This window comes from Pecten maximus, chromosome 12 (assembly GCF_902652985.1).
Source record: "Pecten maximus chromosome 12, xPecMax1.1, whole genome shotgun sequence".
In the NCBI taxonomy this organism is placed as follows: Eukaryota; Metazoa; Mollusca; class Bivalvia; order Pectinida; family Pectinidae; genus Pecten; species Pecten maximus.
In genome coordinates, this window is record NC_047026.1 from 42,284,683 (window position 1) to 42,309,856 (window position 25,174).

General features: G+C 38.4%; 1 protein-coding gene across 1 annotated transcript in view; it reads right to left on the minus strand.

The window, feature by feature from the left end:
* Positions 1 to 24,560, minus strand: part of LOC117338804 (tetraspanin-33-like) — a gene marked incomplete at its 3' end in the record, with an annotated part of 84,315 nt that extends 59,755 nt beyond the window's left edge. The window contains 2 exon segments of the mRNA XM_033900156.1: positions 6,813 to 7,093; positions 23,771 to 24,560. Of these exon segments, the coding sequence (XP_033756047.1) occupies positions 6,813 to 7,093; positions 23,771 to 23,789 (300 nt within the window).
* Between the last annotated feature and the right edge of the window lie 614 nt (positions 24,561 to 25,174).

Sequence of the window (25,174 nt, forward strand, 5' to 3'; positions counted from 1 at the left end):
TACACGATCATCAGATTTATGTGACGTTCTACACGATCATCGTGTTTATGTGAAGTTATACACGATCATCGTGTATATGTGACGTTCTACACGATCATCGTGTTTATGTGACGTTCTACAAAATCATCGTGTTGATGTGACGTTCTACACGATCATCGTGTTTATGTGACGTTCTACACGATCATCGTGTTGATGTGACGTTATACACGATCATCGTGTTTATGTGACGTTATACACGATCATCGTGTTTATGTGACGTTATACACGATCATCGTGTTGATGTGACATTCTACACGATCATCGTGTTCATAAGACATTCTACACGATCATCGTGTTTATGTGAAGTTCTACACAATCATCGTTTTGATGTGACGTTCTACACGATCATCGCGTTGATCCGACGTTCTACACGATCGTCGTGTTGATGTGACGTTCTAAATGATCATCGTGTTTATGTGAAGTTATACACGATCATCGTGTATATGTGACGTTCTACACGATCATAGTGTTTATGTGACGTTCTACAAAATCATCGTGTTGTTGTGACATTCTACACGATCATCGTGTTCATAAGACATTCTACACGATCATCGTGTTTATGTGAAGTTCTACACAATCATCGTTTTGATGTGACGTTCTACACGGTCATCGCGTTGATCCGACGTTCTACACGATCATCGTGTTGATGTGACGTTCTACACGATCATCGTGTTGATGTGACGTTCTACACGATCATCGTGTTAATGTGACATTCTACACGATCATCGTATTCATAAGACATTCTACACGATCATCGTGTTGATGTGAAGTTCTACACAATCATCGTTTTGATGTGACGTTCTACACGGTCATCGCGTTGATCCGACGTTCTACACGATCGTCGTGTTGATGTGACGTTCTACACGATCATCGTGTTGATGTGAGGATCTACACGATCATCGTGTTGATGTGACGTTCTACACGATCATCGTGTTGATGTGACGTTCTACACAATCATCGTGTTGATCCGACGTTCTACACGATCATCGTGTTGATGTGACGTTCTACACGATCATCGTGTTGATGTGACGTTCTACACGATCATCGTGTTGATGTGAGGATCTACACGATCATCGTGTTGATGTGACGTTCTACACGATCATCGTGTTGATGTGACGTTCTACACGATCATCGTGTTGATTTGACGTTCTAAATGATCATCGTGTTTATGTGGCGTTCTAAATGATCATCGTGTTTATGTGACGTTCTACACGATCATCGCGTTCATCCGACGTTCTACACGATCGTCGTGTTGATGTGACGTTCTAAATGATCATCGTTTTTATGTGATGTTATACACGATCATCGTGTTGATGTGACGTTCTACACAATCATCGTGTTTATGTGACGTACACGATCATCGTGTTTATGTGACGTTCTAAATGATCATCGTGTTGATGTGACGTTCTACACGACCATCGCGTTTATCAGACGTTCTACACGATCGTCGTGTTTATGTGACGTTCTACACGATCATCGTGTTGATGTGACGTTCTACACAATCATCGTGTTGATGTGACGTTCTACACAATCATCGTGTTTTTGTGACGTTCTACACGATCATCGTGTTTATGTGACGTTCTACACGATCATCGTGTTTTTGTGACGTTCTACACAATCTTCGTATTGATGTGATTTCTACACAATCATCGTGTTTATGTGACGTTCTACACAATCATCTCGTTTATCCGACGTTCTACACGATCAGCGTGTTTAAACGACGTTGGTGTGGCGTTGTAAATGTTGACGACGTACATTTTAATGGAGGAATTGTTTGCAGACAGTATGGGGTATAATTTGAAAACAAGCAATGACTGAGCGTTTACAGTGAATGCTGTTTGAATATCATTTTCTGAATGAAATTGATCAAATCATTATTGATGTCATTGGTTTCAAAGCGATAGAACACACAATGTACAGAGCTGAAATAATACATGGATGATGTAGTAAAAAATGTATATAGTAGCAACGGGCCTTATTTTTATTTTCAAGGTGATGGAGGCATTTCTGTATATAGTAGCTAAGAGACTTATTTTTATTTGCAAAGTAATGGAGGCATTTCGGTAAATAATTGCAAAAAGCCTTTTTTTTTATTTTCAAAGAAATGAAGGAATTTCTGTAAATAGTTGCAAAGGGCCTTATTTTTATTTTCAAAGAAATGGAGGCATTTCTGTATATACATGTAGTAGCAAAGCGACTTATTTTAATTTTAAAAGTAATGGAGGCATTTCGGTAAAAAGTTGCAAAAAGCCTTTATTTCTATTTTCAAAGTGATGGAGGCATTTCTGTAAATAGTGGCAAAGGGTTCTCATCTTTCTGTACTGAGTAACAAATGTTCTTAGCTTATTGTACTGAGTAATAAATGTTCTCAGCTCTCTGTACCGAGTAACAAATGTTCTTAGTTTATTGTACTGAGTAACAAATGTTCTCAGCTCTCTATACTGAGTAACAAAGGTTCTCATCTCTCTGTACTGAGTAACAAAGGTTCTCATCTCTCTGTACTGAGTAACAAAGGTTCTCAGCTTTCTGTACTGAGTAATAACGGTTCTCAGCTTTCTGTACTGAGTAACAAAGGTTCTCAGTTTTCTGTACTGAGTAACAAAGGTTCTCAGCTTTCTGTACTGAGTAACAAAGGTTCTCAGCTTTCTGTACTGAGTAACAAAGGTTTTCAGCTTTCTGTACTGAGTAACAAAGGTTCTCAGCTTTCTGTACTGAGTAACAAAGGTTTAAGCTTTCTGTACTGAGTAACAAAGGTTCTCAGTTCGCTGTACTGAGTAACAAAGGTTCTCAGCTTTCTGTACTGGGTAATAAAGGTTCTCAGCTTTCTGTACTGGGTAACAAAGGTTTTAGCTTTCTGTACTGAGTAATAAAGGTTCTCAGCTTTCTGTACTGGGTAACAAAGGTTTTAGCTTTCTGTACTGACTAACATTTGTTCTCAGCTTTCTGTACTGAGTAAAAAAGGTTCTCAGTTCGCTGTACTGAGTAACAAAGGTTCTCAGCTTTCTGTACTGAGTAACACAGGTTTTCAGCTTTCTGTATTGAGTAACAAAGGTTTTAGCTTTCTGTACTGAGTAACAAAGGTTCTCAGCTTTCTGTAGTGAGTAACAAAGGTTTAGCTTTCTGTACTGAGTAACAAAGGTTCTCAGCTTTCTGTACTGAGTAATAAAGGTTCTCAGCTTTCTGTACTGAGTAACAAAGGTTCTCAGTTTTCTGTACTGAGTAACAAAGGTTCTCAGCTTTCTGTACTGAGTAACAAAGGTTCTCAGCTTTCTGTACTGAGTAACAAAGGTTCTCAGCTTTCTGTACTGAGTAACAAAGGTTCTCAGCTTTCTGTACTGAGTAACAAAGGTTTTAGCTTTCTGTACTGAGTAACAAAGGTTCTCAGTTCGCTGTACTGAGTAACAAAGGTTCTCAGCTTTCTGTACTGGGTAATAAAGGTTCTCAGCTTTCTGTACTGGGTAACAAAGGTTTTAGCTTTCTGTACTGAGTAATAAAGGTTCTCAGCTTTCTGTACTGGGTAACAAAGGTTTTAGCTTTCTGTACTGACTAACATTTGTTCTCAGCTTTCTGTACTGAGTAAAAAAGGTTCTCAGTTCGCTGTACTGAGTAACAAAGGTTTTCAGCTTTCTGTACTGAGTAACAAAGGTTTTCAGCTTTCTGTATTGAGTAACAAAGGTTTTAGCTTTCTGTACTGAGTAACAAAGGTTCTCAGCTTTCTGTAGTGAGTAACAAAGGTTTAGCTTTCTGTACTGAGTAACAAAGTTTCTCAGCTTTTTGTACTGAGTAACAAAGGTTTTCAGCTTTCTGTATTGAGTAACAAAGGTTTTAGCTTTCTGTACTGAGTAACAAAGGTTTTCAGCTTTCTGTAGTGAGTAACAAAGGTTAGCTTTCTGTACTGAGTAACAAAGGTTCTCAGCTTTTTGTACTGAGTAACAAAGGTTCTCAGCTTTCTGTACTGAGTAATAAAGGTTTTTAGCTTTCTGTACTGAGTAACAAAGGTTTTAGCTTTCTGTACTGAGTAACAAAGGTTTTTAACATTCTGTACTGATTAACAAAGGTTTTAAGCTTTCTGTACTTAGTAACAAAGGTTTTAAGTTTTCTGTACTTAGTAACAAAGGTTTTCAGCTTTCTGTACTTAGTAACAAAGGTTCTCAGCTTTCTGTAGTGAGTAACAAAGGTTTAGCTTTCTGTACCGAGTAACAAAGTTTCTCAGCTTTTTGTACTGAGTAACAGAGGTTTTCAGCTTTCTGTATTGATTAACAAAGGTTTTAGCTTTCTGTACTGAGTAACAAAGGTTCTCAGCTTTCTGTAGTGAGTAACAAAGGTTTGCTTTCTGTACTGAGTAACAAAGGTTCTCAGCTTTTTGTACTGAGTAACAAAGGTTCTCAGCTTTCTGTACTGTGTAATAAAGGTTTTTAGCTTTCTGTACTGAGTAACAAAGGTTCTCAGCTTTCTGTACTGATTAACAAAGGTTTAAGCTTTCTGTACTGAGTAACAAAGGTTTTTAACTTTCTGTACTGATTAACAAAGGTTCTCAGCTTATTGTACTGTGTAATAAAGGTTTTAAGCTTTCTGTACTTAGTAACAAAGGTTTTAAGCTTTCTGTACTTAGTAACAAAGGTTTTCAGCTTATTGTACTGTGTAATAAATGTTTTCAGCTTATTGTACTGTGTAATAAAGGTTTTCAGCTTATTGTACTGTGTAATAAAGGTTTTAAGCTTATTGTACTGAGTAACAAAGGTTTTAGCTTTCTGTACTGACTAACATTTGTTCTCAGCTTTCTGTACTGAGTAAAAAAGGTTCTCAGTTCGCTGTACTGAGTAACAAAGGTTCTCAGCTTTCTGTACTGAGTAACACAGGTTTTCAGCTTTCTGTATTGAGTAACAAAGGTTTTAGCTTTCTGTACTGAGTAACAAAGGTTCTCAGCTTTCTGTAGTGAGTAACAAAGGTTTAGCTTTCTGTACTGAGTAACAAAGGTTCTCAGCTTTCTGTACTGAGTAATAAAGGTTCTCAGCTTTCTGTACTGAGTAACAAAGGTTCTCAGTTTTCTGTACTGAGTAACAAAGGTTCTCAGCTTTCTGTACTGAGTAACAAAGGTTCTCAGCTTTCTGTACTGAGTAACAAAGGTTCTCAGCTTTCTGTACTGAGTAACAAAGGTTCTCAGCTTTCTGTACTGAGTAACAAAGGTTTTAGCTTTCTGTACTGAGTAACAAAGGTTCTCAGTTCGCTGTACTGAGTAACAAAGGTTCTCAGCTTTCTGTACTGGGTAATAAAGGTTCTCAGCTTTCTGTACTGGGTAACAAAGGTTTTAGCTTTCTGTACTGAGTAACAAAGGTTCTCAGCTTTCTGTAGTGAGTAACAAAGGTTTTAGCTTTCTGTACTGAGTAACAAAGGTTCTCAGCTTTTTGTACTGAGTAACAAAGGTTCTCAGCTTTCTGTACTGTGTAATAAAGGTTTTTAGCTTTCTGTACTGAGTAACAAAGGTTCTCAGCTTTCTGTACTGATTAACAAAGGTTTAAGCTTTCTGTACTGAGTAACAAAGGTTTTTAACTTTCTGTACTGATTAACAAAGGTTCTCAGCTTATTGTACTGTGTAATAAAGGTTTTAAGCTTTCTGTACTTAGTAACAAAGGTTTTAAGCTTTCTGTACTTAGTAACAAAGGTTTTAAGCTTTCTGTACTTAGTAACAAAGGTTTTCAGCTTATTGTACTGTGTAATAAATGTTTTCAGCGTATTGTACTGTGTAATAAAGGTTTTCAGCTTATTGTACTGTGTAATAAAGGTTTTAAGCTTATTGTACTGAGTAACAAAGGTTTTAGCTTTCTGTACTGAGTAACAAAGGTTTTTAACTTTCTGTACTGATTAACAAAGGTTCTCAGCTTATTGTACTGTGTAATAAAGGTTTTAAGCTTTCTGTACTTAGTAACAAAGGTTTTCAGCTTATTGTACTGTGTAATAAATGTTTTCAGCTTATTGTACTGTGTAATAAAGGTTTTCAGCTTATTGTACTGTGTAATAAAGGTTTTAAGCTTATTGTACTGAGTAACAAAGGTTTTAGCTTTCTGTACTGAGTAACAAAGGTTTTTAACTTTCTGTACTGATTAACAAAGATTCTCAGCTTATTGTACTGTGTAATAAAGGTTTTAAGCTTTCTGTACTTAGTAACAAAGGTTTTCAGCTTATTGTACTGTGTAATAAAGGTTTTCAGCTTATTGTACTGTGTAATAAAGGTTTTAAGCTTTCTGTACTTAGTAACAAAGGTTTTAAGCTTTCTGTACTTAGTAACAAAGGTTTTCAGCTTATTGTACTGTGCAATAAAGGTTTTCAGCTTATTGTACTGTGTAATAAAGGTTTTAAGCTTTCTGTACTTAGTAACAAAGGTTTTAAGCTTTCTGTACTTAGTAACAAAGGTTTTCAGCTTTCTGTACTTAGTAACAAAGGTTTTCAGCTTTCTGTACTGATTAACAAAGGTTCTCAGCTTATTGTACTTAGTAACAAAGGTTTTAAGCTTTCTGTACTTAGTAACAAAGGTTTTCAGCTTATTGTACTGAGTAACAAAAGTTCACACTAACAGTCAGATTGTTTTCCCGATAACATATATATAGAAATTTGTTGCCTTCAACTTAAAATATATAGATATATAAGCCATCATCAGTAAAAGCATTGAGTATCGTATAACAAGTAGTCTAATATATAAGTTTCATAAACAGATTAAGAACATTGTTGAACAACGACGTCTTACCACGCAGATGTACATATAATCGACAGCTTACCCAAGATAAAAAGTTGAAGAAGAAGAGGATGTATTTCAACAGGAAATTCTGGATTCGAATATGTGTCCGAATGGTGCTTTGTATGCTGCTGAGACGCCTCATGATCGCTGGCATGGACTTCCGACGGAAATCAGCTCCGTTTCCGGTAGCCACTTCATGATTGATTTCGTCTTCGTCGTCTGTTTCATCTTCCTCGATAAGAGAGTTACGCGACATCAGCGGGCCTGACTGTGATAGTGACGGAGAAGCAGAGCCATCCGACTCGTCTGTCATTTCAAGATCTGCAAAAGGAAAGTAAACGTCAAACTTATTAAATCAATCAAAATATCTGTAACATATATTTACTAACTGTCGTTTAGAAACAAGCGATTTCCATTTCAACATGATTGGCCACTATCAGCATGGCGTCAATGGTGGGTATTGGTGACGTGTTACTTAATCTAACTCAAACATGCTGGCGTTACTGGGACGTCAGAAACACTGTACACAGCCTTAACTATGTTAGTGCAGGCATTTGCATAATTACAGAGTGCTTCAATCAACCGATGTGTACATCTCAACAGCAGACAGCAAGTTTTATTGTTTCTTCCATGCTGTAAATGTCCTCAGCACGCACAAAGGCCATCTCAAGATGTACGTCTCGATCTATCATCACTCTGAATAGCTATCAAATAAGTTTTTTTTAAACAGTCTTTCTCTCTCCCATTACGGTCAAAATTGGAATAAACTGATTCTCAGCTTCTACTATCTGAGTCATACAAAATATATGTTTGTCTCTGTCTAAAGTAATCCCTCCTCCGATATATTTATTTGTCAATGTGTATGATAGCTGTTATAGATACCATTAAAACACTGTAATGCTAGATTGTTATGATTGAGATAGATATCTCAGCCATCCTCTTATAGATGTTTTCTGGTATTATTTTTGGTGGTTAAGTGTTAGTGATTTATATTTTCAATGAAGAATTATCATCCCAAATAAGTATATAATGGTTTCTGTAGAGTCTGGAGACCATATATCAATGGTGCATGTTTTCTATTTCAGATAGACCACCGGATGACATACCATATAGACGCACGGTTTATTTCAAATCGCTCAAGGTCAACCAAAGCTAAAATTATCACAGATAAAATTTCCCGAAACCTTAATACCCAAGGATAAAATCATCCAAACCTTAATACTCAAGGATAAAATTCCCCCAAACCTTAATATTCATGGTTATAATCCCCCAAACCTTAATACCCAAGGATAAAATCATCCAAACCTTAATACTCAAGGATAAAATCCCTCAAACTTTAATACCCAAGGATAAAATACCCCAAACCTTAATGCTCAAGGATTAAATCCCCCAAAACCTTAATACTCAAGGATAAAATCCCCCAAACCTTAATACTCAAGGATAAAATCCCCCCAAACCTTAATACTCAAGGATAAAATCCCCCCAAACCTTAATACTCATGGATAAAATCATCCAAACCTTAATACTCAAGGATAAAATCCCTCAAACTTTAATACCCAAGGATAAAATCCCCCAAACCTTAATACTCAAGGATAAAATCCCCCCAAACCTTAATACTCAAGGATAAAATCCCCCCAAACCTTAATACCCAAGGATAAAATCATCCAAACCTTAATACTCAAGGATAAAATCCCTCAAACTTTAATACCCAAGGATAAAATACCCCAAACCTTAATGCTCAAGGATTAAATCCACCTAAACCTTAATACTCAAGGATAAAATCCCCCTAAACCTTAATACTCAAGGATAAAATCCCCCCAAACCTTAATACTCAAGGATAAAATCCCCCCAAACCTTAATGCTCAAGGATTAAATCCCCCTAAACCTTAATACTCATGGATAAAATCCCCCCAAAACCTTAATACTCATGGATTAAATCCCCCCAAACCTTAATACCCAAGGATAAAATCCCCCCAAACCTTAATACTCAAGGATTAAATTCCCCAAACCTTAATACTCAAGGATAAAATCCCCCAAAACCTTAATAATCAAGGTATAAATCTCCTCAAACCTTAATACCCTCGGATAAAATCTCCCCAAACCTTAATACTCAAGGATAAAATCCCCCCAAACCTTAACACTCAAGGATAAAATCCCCCTAAACCTTACTACTCAAGGATAAAATCCCCGAAACCTTAACACTCAAAGATAAAATCCCCCCAAACCTTAATACTCAAGGATAAAATCCCCCAAAACCTTAATACCCAAGGATTAAATCCCCCAAACCTTAATACTCAAGGATAAAATCCCTGAAATCTTAATACCCAAGGATAAAATCCCCCAAACCTTAATGCTCAAGGATTAAATCCCCCCAAACCTTAATACTCATGGATAAAATCCCCCCAAAACCTTAATACTCATGGATTAAATCCCCCCAAACCTTAATACCCAAGGATAAAATCCCTCAAACCTTAATACTCATGGATAAAATCCCCCCAAACCTTATTACTCAAGGATTAAATCCCCAAAACCTTAATACTCATGCATGAAATCCCTCAAAACCTGAATACTCATGCATAAAATCTCCCAAAACCTTAATACTCATGCATAAAAACTCCCAAAACCTTAATACTCATGCACAAAATCCCTGAAAACCTTAATATTAAAGGATTAAATCACTAAAAACCTTAAAACTCATGCATAAAATCCCCCAAAACCTTAATACTCATGCATGAAATCCCTCAAAACCTGAATACTCATGCATAAAATCTCCCAAAACCTTAATACTCATGCATAAAAACTCCCAAAACCTTAATACTCATGCACAAAATCCCTGAAAACCTTGATATTAAAGGATTAAATCACTAAAAACCTTAAAACTCATGCATAAAATCCCTCAACACCTGCTTATTCATGGATGAAATCCCCCAAAGTCTCAATATATGCATTTATGCATAAAATCCGTCAAAACCTTAATATTCATGCATAAAATCCCCCCAACCCTTAATACTCAAGGATAAAATCCCCCTAAACCTCAATACTCAAGGATTAAATCCCCCAAAACCTTAATACTCAAGGATTAAATCCCCCAAACCTTAATACTCATGGTTAAATTACGAAAATAACAATACTAATGGTTTAAAATCAACACACATCAAAACACACGGATAAAATTAACTACAACTTCAACATTTCAAATTTCACTACCCAACATCAATACTCATGGATAGAATTTAATCAAGACCTTAAAATGCAGAGACAGCATATTGCCATGGTATGCTCGATGTTTTAAAAGACTTTTATAACTATGTCGATATACTGGTGCAGGGTCCTTTAAATCACTTTCCGATGAATTTATCAATACCATCCAAAAATCTGACTGTTTTCCTACAGTTCGCGTGTATATACATTTAAACGCCACTACTGATGTCATGCCCCATATCTGAATAACAATAATACAATATTATTAAAACAATAAATGTTTTTGTATTGTAGCGTTGTGAAGAAAACGTAAAATTGGCATGGCGGATGTATTGTGTCTTCAGAAAATAGTCATTTAATTATATTGTTCTTACGTATGTCAATCTCCACTAGAATAAATAAACAGACTAATTCCATGGCAGAGCCGATATATGATTAAAACCATGTTAGTATAAATAGACAGACAATTCTATTTTAGGATAAATAGACAGACCATTCCATGTCAGAGTAAATAAACAGACAATTACATGTCAGAGTAAATATACAGACAATTACATGTCAGAGTAAATATACAGACAATTACATGTCAGGGTAAATAGACAAATACATGTCAGAGTAAATAGACAGACAATTACATGTCAAAGTAAATATACAGACAATTACATGTCAGGGTAAATAAACAGACAATTACATGTCAGAGTAAATAGACAGACAATTATATGTCAGAGTAAATAGACGGACAATTACATGTCAGAGTAAATAGACAGACAATTACATGTCAGAGTAAATATACAGACAATTACATGTCAGAGTAAATATACAGACAATTACATGTCAGAGTAAATAAACAGACAATTACATGTCAGAGTAAATATACAGACAATTACATGTCAGAGTAAATAAACAGACAATTACATGTCAGGGTAAATATACAGACAATTACATGTCAGAGTAAATATAAAGACAATTACCTGTCAGAGTAAACAGACAGACCATTCCATGTCAGAGTAAATAAACAGACAAATACATGTCAGAGTAAATAGACAGACAATTACATGTCAGAGTAAATAGACAGACAATTACATGTCAGGGTAAATATACAGACAATTACATGTCAGCGTAAATTTATATATGTGTTTTACTGTATTTCTAGTACAGTAGATGGGTGTTATTCAACTGATATGGTATCAACATGGTTTAAATGCGTTCTGATTGGCTCAACAGTAAACTTTGACAAAGACTGCTTTTTAATCAGTTGATTCATGGTGTTTTGACTGACTGACACGTGGAGGCGTATTCGCGCCGACGCAGAAATGACAGCAAACAGGAAGTAATTCGTACTTGTTACGATTTGTGATAAATTATATTATATCCACAGTCATTAGTAACATTTCACTATACGCCATATCCTTACGCCCCAAATGATATCATACAAAAAACCCACGGAGGTCAATTAATACTCACAGAAGCTTGTTTCTTTTGCAAAATAAATAACCTCGACTGACTGAAATACCGTAAACAACAACAACGTGTATATATACTAATTTGGCGAATTATTATATTTTTATCTGAGGAATTAAACAGTTCGGAGAGTCAATCACGTCAGTTTAGATACAAGTAAATATAGAGGTTTATTGTTATGATATTTTTCTTTTTTAAGGAATTCATATCTGATTGACGTCGTGTGTAATCGGAAGTTTCGTGTGAATCTTTCTTTTGTAAGTACGAAATTCTCTTATTTGCGTCAGTGGCGTGATACCCTAATTAGGTGTTCACGTGATATCAATTGATACCTTAGTTAGGTATTCACGTGATATCAATTGGTACCTTAGTCAGGTTTTCACGTGATATAAATTGATACCTTAGTTAGGTGTTCACGTGATATCAATTGAAACCTTAGTTAGGTGTTCACATGCTTAATTGATTTGTGATGAGGTCGCGCTATTCCAGATCTTGTGACCGGTCCCCATTTTGTGTTATAGACTACTTAGCACGTTTTCGTTGTTCGTTGAGTTTTACGGCCATTTAAGGTTGCACCTGGAATTCTGACGATCTTACTTGTTATTTAACAAGACTACAGCGAACGATCCAGCATATCAAATGCTTGAAACGGCCAGACAGGAGCCAAGGGAAAGGTTCTCAAACAAAACTTCTGGTGTATGAGGGAAATGAAGATAACGAGGTTTTCATTGTTCCTTTTGAAAGATTATCAGAACGATATCACTGGCCAGATAGTGAGAATGTGAACAGGCTTTATGCATGTCTTAAGGGAAGAGCTGTGTCGTATGTCTACTTCCTGCCTAAGGAAATGAGAATGGACTACAAGAAACTGAAGGAAAGTCTTGTCCAGCGTTTTGGTAGAAGGGACCCTCCAACAACAGTGAGATAAAAAAAAGTTTGTCAACACAGACTGAGTAATGATGAGTTTGGTGAGGAAATTAGACGTCTAGTTACTCCGTTCTTTCCAGGAATTGATCTATATTTACAAGACCAGTTAGTTACAGAGGCATTTCTTAAAGGATACAAGACCTCAAGGATAGTATATGACGTTTTAAATAAGAACCCCCAAACCCTTTATCAGGCTATATAAATGATTATTTCGCAGGAGCTCAACTTCAAGGCAACCTCGGGCCGAGAGTAAAGTGATACGAGACAAAGCCCGGAGAGTTTCATGGACAGATTGCGCCATCGGTCCTGGTACAGATGACGGAGAAGTGTTGAATACACAGCGTGTTCAACTGCCACCAAACCACTCCTGCCAGCCTAAATGGACAAGATACACGAATGAAACAACTTGAGGATCTGATTAAACGCAGCTCGCTAGAGTCAAGTCAAGATTTGATCAGTTCATAAAGTAAAGCCAATCAACAACTATGGAAAGTACAGAATGGTATCGGTGCGGTGGTATGAGGAACGTCTAGAGAGACTGTAGTTCTGAAAGGTCTAGATCTCCTGCACCAACCGGCAAACCACACTCTCCGCGACGTGATTTAAAGATTACCCAGACAAGTAGAATGGGAAAAAGTTTTGTTGTTCCGGTAATAGTCAATGAGTAACCTACTGAAGCTGTCACTGACACGGGAACTGACCAACAGTCATCTCTGAAAGGTGGGCAAACGACGTTGGAGTTGAGTATGAGAAGCCAAATAAGGAGTTTCAGCAATTAAAAACAGAAGATGGCGCACAGATGGCTGGAAAAGGAGAAAACAATGCAACTCTTCAATTAGGTGAGGAAATAAGGAAGTTGCCAGTGGTGATAGCCCTAATTAGGAATAACATGTTTGTTGGTATTGGCCTGCTTCGATTGGTACATGCTGTCATCCAAACAGGGGACAAAGATATTGAAGTTTATTGTAAAGTGATACCAGGCTTCACCCAAATGACTGAGACTGATATGTAGTGCAAGCTGGGTCATGTCTTGTCCAAATGAATCAAATTGTCCCTGTGAGATTCCTTAATCTAGAGGGTTGTGAGATCAAAGTTTCTGAGGCATCTTTCTAGGGAAACTTGAGTAAGTAGATATTGGCCCAAAAATAAACGGTGCTGAGGGAGAAGCTTTTCCTACTGCAGGAACTGATCATGTAGAAGGTTCCATAAATATAGAAGCAGATGTTCCTGCACATTTGCAGGGCCTCTTTTCTGAATCATTGAGTGACCTTTCAACACTTCAGAGAGAAAACCTCCGCATGCTCTTAAATGAGTTTCCCAATATCATCATATAGGACGATTATGACTTGGACACTTTCAGCGGAGTAAAACAGATCGACACAAGATAGGTCAAAGACTGCATTCGTAACGAAACATGGACTTTTCGAGTACACAAGAATGTCTTTTTGTTTGTCGAGCTCGTAGGTGGTTCTTCGGTGACTTCAGTGGTCAGTACTCCTAATTTATTTGGACGATGTGATAGTGGCCTCTAACAGCTTTGCAGAACACACGAAGCATCTACGTCAGGTTTTCACAAGAGTCCGTGAACACGGCCTCCAACTCAAAGCAAAGACATTCTGCTTACCTTCAAAGTACTGTTCCTGGGACATGTTATTGATGGCAATGGAATTTCGACTAATCCCAAGCTGATTGAAGATGTCATTAAGTGGTCAGTAGTTCTATGGAACTTCTATTTGTCCTCTCGCAAATCCAGGACGGAGAAGAAAATGCTGTTGCCTATGCAAGAAGAAGACTGACGCCTACCCCAAAAACGTAATACGTGACACAACGAGAGATTCTTCCATTTGTGGCCATTATGTACACATTTCAAGCACTATCTTCGTGAACGAAGGTTCTCGTTGCGCACCGATCGATCATAGCAGCTTGTCTTGGCTCTTCGATTCAATCGCCGGAAGGACAGCTAGCAAAATGGCTTGAGGAGATTAGTGAATACTCCTTTGACATTGAGCACCGTCCTGGGAAGATGCATGTCAATGCGAATGCTCATTTGCAGATTCCTGATAACGGAACATGTCTTTGCTACCTTGCTGGCACAACCATTGGGACTATTCCTTGTGTAGGATATATGTTCTTTGCAAACTTGCAGACAGTCTGGGAGAGATTCAAGGGGAACGTTGATTATGTTGTGCCTATAGCTATTATGTCCATAAAGGAAGCTGTTGCCGAAGATCGAATCCTTGAATTGCGGTATGACATCGTCAGAGATTACGATCCTGGGTGTAACTAGTTGTAGACGAAAAGCCTAAAAGAGCTTCACGATGAGCAGATGCAAGATGATGATCTTAAAACCCTATATCTCATAATCTGCAATGGGAAGACGATTCCCGTGGAGGAGGCTCAAACTAGTAGTCATGTCCGGCGAAGATTTCTGCTTACGTTCCAACAACTCAACTTGTATAAGATGTCCTCTACTACCAGTGAGAGGATGCTTGGGAGGCGTCACTGCGACTCCTGGTTCCCTTCCAGCTGAGAAAAGAGATCATACAGGCGTGTCACGGGACAATTTTCTCAGGTCACCAATGGTAAAAGAGAACCCTAGAACGAGTGAAGCAAAGCTTTCAGTGGCACAACATGTCCACAGATATGACAATATTTGTCCGGAAATGTCATGTGTGTGCAGCAGAGAAAAAGAAAAAGAAAGCATTGAGGCATCCCTTCAGACCTATTTTAGCGGAGGACAGTGAGACCACGATGAAGAAATTAGAGATCCATACTGACCAGGGAAGACACTTCCAAAGCTCCCTGTTCAAGGCAGACTGCCGGCTCCTTTGGGTAACACAGACCTGGAGAACCCCTTACCACCCCTCTTCAAATGGTCAGGTGGAGCGATTCAATCGCACACTGCTTCAGATGATCAGGTGCTATCTAAACCATGGGAAGGCAACTTTGGACGAAAACATACTGATCCTCTTATCGGTGTACAGAAGTTCACCAAACCCCGCTACGGGATTCACACCCAACCACAGACTTGAATACCCTTCGGGTTGCTGAAGATCCCCTAACCTTCATTGATAGGTTGCTAGGGGGAATACATCTTACTGAGCAGGAAGAAAGGAAGACTCCCAAAGTTCATCAGAAACGATTATACCACTTACGCACTCGAGAGAGGGAGTACGAGGTCAGGGACTTGGTATAGGTAAAGAACCAGTCAAGAACAGCTGGACAGTCTCAAAAGCTTCAGTCTGGAAAGGTCATTTTGTGACCAGGAAGAAATACGGCCCAGTTGTGTATGAGGTCAGTGACCGCAAAAAAGTGTCAGTTGTTCGCCATGACCGTTTGAAGCTTTACCTATATGATGTCGTACCAGCCTGAGTTATCAAGTTGAATCATTCTCTTGATACTTCTATTCTTCCGACAATTGTTGAGGACGACCATTGTCCCTCTGATCCAAAGGAACAAGCCGCTATTGAGGAGCCAATGTATAATGAGGAGTAGCCGGATCAGTCCGGATGGACAAGCAAAAACCTCTCGGTTGGAAAGAAAGTATACACCTAATCGACATAACCTTTAGCTGAAGCTAAAGAAGCTTGGAGGGGGATGGTGTAATGCGGCCGCGATTGTGGATCTTCGGTTCGGTCCCCGTTTTGTTTTATAGACTGCTTAGCACGTTTCCCGTTTTTCGTTGAGTTACAGCCATTAAAGATTGCACCTACAACTCTGACGAACTTACTCTAACAAGACTACATCGAGCCATCCAGTATAACAATATCTTATATAGTTGTTCACGTGATATCAATTGATACCTTAGTTATGTGTTCACGTGACATCTGATTTATTAGTTTGCCATCAATTGATAGTTAGTTAGTTATTGACGTCAGATCAATTGCCATGAGTTAGTGTCTTTTCGTGTAATCCTGAAACATATATATGTTGTTAAGTTGACAGTTTCCATCGTTGTTTTTGTAATTATCATTTTTACATTCCAGATTTCCACACTAGTCACCAATGGAACACCTTTTTATAAATCTTTCGGCACATATGGTATCTCTTATTGAATTTCTATCGAAACGAAGCTAGTCGTTTGACTTAACGTAGCTTTTGTAACTCGGAATCTCGGAAGTTCCTAAACTGGCAGCCATAACGAAAAAAATTATCGTACAGTGTAACTAGCACTAAAAGCAGATTTGCAGTTAAAAACGAAATAAAGTTCAGAATGCAAGCTGAATAAGTGGATGTATCTTTTCAAATGACACATTAATAAAATTATATTCCTGATTCAAAAAAAAAAGAAAAAAAAAGCGAATTTTTAAATAATATAAATGGACATAATTGCCTGTCTTTGCTTACATTTAATCCTGATCGCCATGTTTTTTTTTCCTTTTCCCTTGTTCAACAGCAATGCTATATTTCAATTATATTTAAATAATTTTAACATCAAAACAGAAAGTGGTATTAATTGAGGAGCTGTCGCAGTTAAGATGTCATCACCAGTTCGGCATTTCTGATGATTTTTCAATGCACTCACAGTCTCTTTTTGGTAGGATGTATATGTATGCAAATTCTGGTGTCATAACAATCGAAAGGCGTGCTACTATCGCATGTCATCGGATCCATACGCGAACCCGTTAAATGGCCCGCTTCAAGTTTCCAGTAATGTCTCTAAAATCGATCACATATACATTTTACAGCTACGTAGCCATTAATTGATGTCATTTATTTTAACGAACAAAATGCTTCTCTGTATGCATACTATAAATTGCCAATTTCCATGCAGAAGCTCATTTATTGCGTTCTGGATGGTGTTTTTCGTACACGGGCCTGTGAATAGTTACAGACAATCTCTCCATGACACGACATCATGTCCTGATTAGACTTCTGTTATGTCGAAGATAAAGATCACCTGGTACCCATCACATGCAGAATATGTGTCTCGGTGTCGAATGTGTTTGCGTCTGTGAGTCGTGTATATGTCTGTAATATTTCTATATGTCTCCAAATCGTGCCTCAAATTAATAGATGTGCCTCAGTCATGTTTGTGTCTACGAGTCGCGTATATGTCTCAGTCATTTTTGTTTCTCCTTGACACGTATATGTCTCAGTCATGTTTGTGTCTCCGAGTCACGTATATGTCTTAGTCATGTTTGTGTCTCCTAGTCGCGTATATGTCTCAGTCATGTCTGTGTCTCCGAGTCACGTATATGTCTCAGTCATGTTTGTGTCTCCGAGTCACGTATACGTCTCAGTAATGTTTGTGTCTCCGAGTCACGTATATGTCTCAGTCATGTTTGTGTCTCCGAGTCACGTATATGTCTCAGTCATGTCTGTGTCTCCGAGTCACGTATATGTCTCAGTCATGTTTGTGTCTCCGAGTCACGTATATGTCTCAGTCATGTCTGTGTCTCCTAGTCACGTATATGTCTCAGTCATGTTTGTGTCTCCGAGTCACGTATATGTCTTAGTCATGTTTGTGTCTCCGAATCACGTATATGTCTCAGTCATGTTTGTGTCTCCGAGTCACGCATATGTCTCAGTCATGTCTGTGTCTCCTAGTCACGTATATGTCTCAGTCATGTTTGTGTCTCCGAGTCACGTATATGTCTTAGTCACGTTTGTGACTCCGAGTCACGTACATGTCTCAGTCATGTTTGTGTCTCCGAGTCACGTATATGTCTCAGTCATGTTTGTGTCTCCGAGTCACGTATATGTCTCAGTCATGTCTGTGTCTCCGAGTCGCGTATATGTCTCAGTCATGTTTGTGTCTCCGCGTCACGTATATGTCTCCGAGTCGCGTATCTGTCTCAGTCATGTTTGTGTCTCCGAGTCACGTATATGTCTCCGAGTCGCGTATATGTCTCAGTCATGTTTGTGTCTCCGCGTCACGTATATGTCTTAGTCATGTTTGTGTCTCCGAGTCACGTATATGTCTCAGTCATGTTTGTGTCTCCGAGTCACGTATATGTCTCAGTCATGTTTGTGTCTCCGAGTCACGTATATGTCTCAGTAATGTCTGTGTCTCCGAGTCACGTACATGTCTCAACCATGTCTGTGTCTCCTAGTCGCGTATATATCTCAGTCATGTTTGTGTCTCCTAGTCACGTATATGTCTCAGTCATGTTTGTGTCTCCGAGTCACGTATATGTCTTAGTCATGTTTGTGTCTCCGAATCACGTATATATCTCAACCATGTCTGTGTCTCCTAGTCGCGTATATATCTCAGTCATGTTTGTGTCTCCTAGTCACGTATATGTCTCAGTCATGTTTGTGTCTCCGAGTCACGTATATGTCTCAGTAATGTCTGTGTCTCCGAGTCACGTACATGTCTCAACCATGTCTGTGTCTCCTAGTCGCGTATATATCTCAGTCATGTTTGTGTCTCCTAGTCGCGTATATGTCTTAGACATGTTTATGTCTCCTAGTCACGTATATGTCTCAGTCATGTTTGTGTCTCCGAGTCACGTATATGTCTTAGTAATGTTTGTGTCTCCGAGTCGCGTATATATCTCAGTAATGTCTGTGTCTCCGAGTCACGTATATGTCTCAGTCATGTCTGTGTCTCCGAGTCGCGTATATGTCTCAGTCATGTCTGTGTCTCCGAGTCACGTATATGTCTCAGCCATGTTTGTGTCTCCGAGTCGCGTATATGTCTCAGTCATGTTTGTGTCTCTGAGTCACGTATATGTCTCAGTCATGTCTGTGTCTCCGAGTCACGTATATGTCTCAGTCATGTTTGTGTCTCCGAGTCACGTATATGTCTCAGTCATGTTTGTGTCTCCGAGTCACGTATAAGTCTCAGTAATGTCTGTGTCTCCTATTCGCGTATATGTCTCAGTCATGTCTGTGTCTCCGAGTCACGTATAAGTCTCAGTCATGTCTGTGTCTCCGAGTCACGTATATGTCTCAGTCATGTTTGTGTCTCCGAGTCACGTATAAGTCTCAGTAATGTCTGTGTCTCCTATTCGCGTATATGTCTCAGTCATGTCTGTGTCTCCGAGTCACGTATATATCTCAGTCATGTCTGTGTCTCCGAGTCACGTATATGTCTCAGTCATGTTTGTGTCTCCGAGTCACATATATGTCTCAGCCATGTCTGTGTGTCCGAGTCACGTAATTGTCTCAGCCATGTTTGTGTCTCCGAATCACGTATATGTCTCAGTCATGTCTGTGTATCCTAGTCACGTATATATCTCAGCCATGTTTGTGTCTCCGAATCACGTATATGTCTCAGTCATGTCTGTGTATCCTAGTCACGTATATGTCTCGGTCATGTCTGTGTCTCCTAGTCACGTATATGTCATAGCCATGTTTGTGTCTCTGAGTCACGTATATATCTCAGCCATGTTTGTGTCTCTGAGTCGCGTATATATCTCAGCCATGTTTGTGTCTCCGAGTCACGTATATGTCTCACTCATGTCTGTGTATCCTAGTCACGTATATGTCTCAGTCATGTTTGCGTCTCCTAGTCGCGTATATATCTGAGCCATGTTTGTGTCTCTGAGTCGCGTGTATGTCTCAGTAATGTTTGTGTCTCCGAGTCACGTATATATCTCAGTCATGTCTGTGTCTCCTAGTCGCGTATATGTCTCAGTCATGTTTGTGTCTCTGAGTCACGTATATGTCTCAGCCATGATTGTGTCTCCGAGTCGCGTATATGTCTCAGTAATGTTTGTGTCTCCGAGTCACGTATATATCTCAGTCATGTCTGTCTCCGAGTCACGTATGTCTCAGTCATGTCTGTGTCTCCGAGTCACGTATATGTCTCAGTCATGTTTGTGTCTCCGAGTCACGTATATATCTCAGTCATGTCTGTCTCCGAGTCACGTATATGTCTCAGTCATGTTTGTGTCTCCGAGTCACGTATATGTCTCAGTCATGTCTGTGTCTCCGAGTCACGTATATGTCTCAGTCATGTTTGTTTCTCCGAGTCACGTATATGTCTCAGTAATGTCTGTGTCTCCGAGTCGCGTTCATGTCAGTCTTGCATCTCCAAGGCACGTATATGTCTCAAAGTCATGTGTGTGTCTTTGAATATTGTATACGTCTCAGAATCGTGTAAGTGTCTCAACCAATTCGTGCATTTGTCTCCAAATCGTGTTAATACCTGTATCGGACATCTTGGTGATACAGTAATACCAAGCTGTATCAGTCAGTTCTGGGACATATTGGTGATGTAACAATACCAAGCTGTATCAGTCAGCTCTGGGACATATTGGTGATACAATAATACCAAGCTGTATCAGTCAGCTCTGGGACATATTGGTGATGTAACAATACCAAGCTGTATCGGTCAGCTCTGGGACATATTGGTGATGTAACAATACCAAGCTGTATCAGTCAGCTCTGGGACATATTGGTGATGTAACAATACCAAGCTGTATCGGTCAGCTCTGGGACATATTGGTGATGTAACAATACCAAGCTGTATCAGTCAGCTCTGGGACATATTGGTGATGTAACAATACCAAGCTGTAGTATCCAGTGCTCGGAATCTAGACAGACTTGTTTTATACGTTATGATTGACTCTGTAATATTAACAATAAATTGTCTGTTGGCCCATCGCCAGGGACGACTTACATGACAATCAACTCGCCTTATAGATGTCAAGGCATATTTATGCTGGCATTGCCATCGGCTGCCGAAATTACATGTTATTTACCGTCCGCCTAATTATAATGGCATTACGTCGAGCCCAACGATGCTATACATTTTGCCAGAGGGGAAATTGGTTTCATATTAAATCGTGATAAGGAGAAAACTAATGCAGTCGAGCTACAATAAATATCTGTGAAAATGATTTTGAGGCACAGTTAAAGCGTATCATGGTGAAATGTCAGTTTGTGTTTGACAAACACTTCGGTCGGATGATGTGTTTCACTCTATCCAATTATCGGACGTTGCCATGTCCAAGGGAACATGATACAATCAACAACGAGGTATTACTTATTGATATCATGTGTCCGGACATATAAACAACTTCATTACTTATAGATATCATGTGTCCGGACATATAAACAACAACATTACTTATTGATATCATGTGTCCGGACATATAAACAACTTCATTACTTATAGATATCATGTGTCCGGACATATAAACAACTTCATTACTTATTGATATCATGTGTCCGGACATATAAACAACTTCATTACTTATAGATATCATGTGTCCGGACATATAAACAACTTCATTACTTATAGATAGCATGTGTCCGGACATATAAACAACTTCATTACTTATAGATATCATGTGTCCGGACATATAAACAACAACATTACTTATTGACATTATGTGTCCGGACATATCAACAACTTCATTACTTATAGATTTCATGTGTCCGGACATATAAACAACTTCATTACTTATTGATATCATGTGTCCGGACATGTAATGTCTGACTTCGGCCATCGGACATTAGACATACATTCTAGATACTATAAGGACTGATTTCGGCCTTAGGACATTATAAAAAATATATTGTACATACTGTATTGTCTGATTTCGGCCATAGGACATTAGGCATATATTCAACATACTGTAAGATCTGATTTCGGCCATAGGACATTACACGTACATTTTAGATATTTTAATGTCTGATGTCGGCCAGAGGACATTAGACATATATTCTACATACTGTAATGTCTGATTTCGGCCATAGGACATTAGGCATATATTCTATATACTTTAAGGACTGATTTCGGCCATAGGACATTATAAAATATATTCTATATACTGTAAGATCTGATTTCGGCCATACGACATTAGACATACATTCTAGATACTGTAATGTCTGATTTCGGCCATATGACATTAGACATATATTCTACATACTGTAATGTCTGATTTCGACCATATGACATTAGACATATATTCTACATTCTATAAGGTTTGATTTCGGTCCTACGACAGTAAATATTGATACATTATCCCATTCCCCGTCCAGATAACTCATATACGATAGTAAATATTGATACATTATCCCATTCTCCGTTTAGATAACTCACATAAGACTGTAAACAATGATACATTATTCCATTACCCGTCCAGATAACTCACATACGACAGTAACTATTGATACATTATCCCATTCCCCGTCCAAATAACTCACAGACGACAGTTAATATTGATACATTATTCCATTCTCCGTCCAGATAACTTACAGACGACAGTATTTATTGATACATTATCCCAATCCTCGTCCAGATAACTCACATACGACAGTAAGTATTGATACATTATTCCATTCCCCGTCCAAATAATTCACAGACGACAGTTAATATTGATACATTATTCCATTCTCCGTCCAGAAAACTCACATAAGACTGTAAACAATGATACATTATTCCATTCATCGTCCAAATAACTCAAATACGACAGTAAATATTGATACATTATCCCATTCTCCGTTCAGATAACTCACAAACGGCACTAAATATTAAAACATTATCCCATTCCCCGTCCAGATAACTCACAGCCGACAGTAAATATTGATACATTATTCCATTCCCTGTCCAGATAACTCACATACGACAGTAACTATTGATACATTATCCAATTCCCCGTCCAAATAACTCTCAGATGACACTAAATATTGATACATTATTCCCTTCCTCGTCCAGATTTCTCAAGTACGACAGTAAATATTGAAACATTATCCCATTCCCCGTCCAGATAACTAACAGACGACAGTTAATATTGATACATTATTCCATTCTCCGCCTAGATAACTCACATAAGACTGTAAACAATGATACAATATTCCATTCCCCGCCCAGATAACTCACATACGACAGTAAATATTGATACATTATTCCATTCCCCGCCCAGATAACTCACATAAGACTGTAAACAATGATACATTATCCCATTCCCCGCCCAGATAACTCACATACGACAGTAAATATTGATACATTATCCCATTCCCCGCCCAGATAACTCACATAAGACTGTAAACAATGATACAATATTCCATTCCCCGTCCAGATAACTTACAGACGACAGTTAATATTGATACAATATTCCATTCCCCGTCCAAATAACTCACAGACGACACTAAATATTGATACATTATTCCATTCCCCGTCCAGATAACTCACATACGACAGTAAATATTGATACATTATCCCATTCCCCGTCCAGATAACTCACATAAGACTGTAAACAATGATACATTATTCCATTCACCGTCCAGATAACTTAGAGACGACACTAAATATTGATACATTATCCCATTCCTCGTCCGAATAACTCACATACGACAGTAACTATTGATACATTATCCCATTCCCCGTCCAGATAACTCACATACGACAGTAAATATTGATACATTATTCCATTCACCGTCAAGATAACTCCCATTCGACAATAAATATTGATACATTATTCCATTCACCGTGCCTTTTGATCAACCTACCTTCCACGTGCGTCGTCATTTTCTATTTTCTATTGTTATTCCGACCGAATCACAACGTCTATCCAAGCCTCTCCTGCTACCTGGATAAAACCATACTATAGAAGCACCGAATTCCATAGACTGATGTTATTAAAGTACTGTAAATCCATTATACATACAGACTGATGTTATTAAAGTACTGTAAATCCATTATACATACAGACTGATGTTTTTAAAGTAAGGTAAATCCATTATACATACAGACTTATGTTATCAATGTAAGGTTTATCCACTGCACATACAGACTTATGATATCCAAGTAAGGTTAATCCACTGCACATACAGATGTATGATATCCAAGTAAGGTTAATCCACTGCACATACAGACTTATGTTATCAATGTAAGGTAAATCCACTGCACATACAGATGTATGTTATCCAAGTAAGGTTAATCCACTGCACATACAGACTTATGTTATCAATGTAAGGTAAATCCACTGCACATACAGAGTTATGATATCCAAGTAAGGTAAATCCACTGCACATACAGACTTGACCGGTTATATCACACATATCTGGGGATATCCATTCTACAGAATCTCCAAACCACGTATATCACACAGAGTTGTGCTACATGTTTAATCCATTCCATATAACACAATCTGGTATGTATATATATCACGGTTGATGGGGACAGTGTCCCTCCCTGAGTCACGTAGCCATGGATAAATACAGAGATTACATCTTCTAGAAGCCATCATAAAGCATGATTAGAAAGTAGAAACACACAACAGTTTGTATTGACGGCAGAATCGACTGTGGGCTGTACAAACATAGGAGAACAGTGTAGCTGTCTAAAGCAGTCACTGCAACTGTTTGAGCAGGCCTCAAACATACAACGCCATTCACTAAACCAAATTAAGATTTACTTTTTTTTTCGATGGCCAAGAGATATTAAAGGTAAAGTGCTATTTCTGGTCTTTTGTGTAGTATAATTACAGGGTGTATGAATCCTGGAACTATATCTCCTTCAGGATACATGTACATAGTATTGTTACAGAACTATCGTACAATATACCAAGCACGGTACCAAACCTTATAGTATTGTTATCTAGCGACCGTACATTATACCAATCACGGTACCAAACCTTACAGTATTGTTACCTAGCGACCGTACAGTATACCTATCACGGTACTAAACCTTATAGTATTGTTATCTAGCGACCGTACAGTATAGCCATCACGGTACTAATCCTTTATAGTATTGTTACCTAGCGACCGTACAGTACACCCATAACGGTACCAAACCTTATAGTATTGTTACCTAGCGACCGTACAGTATACCCATCACGATAGTAAACCTTATAGTAGTGTTACCTAGCGATCGTACAGTACACCCATCACGGTACTAAACCTTATAGTATT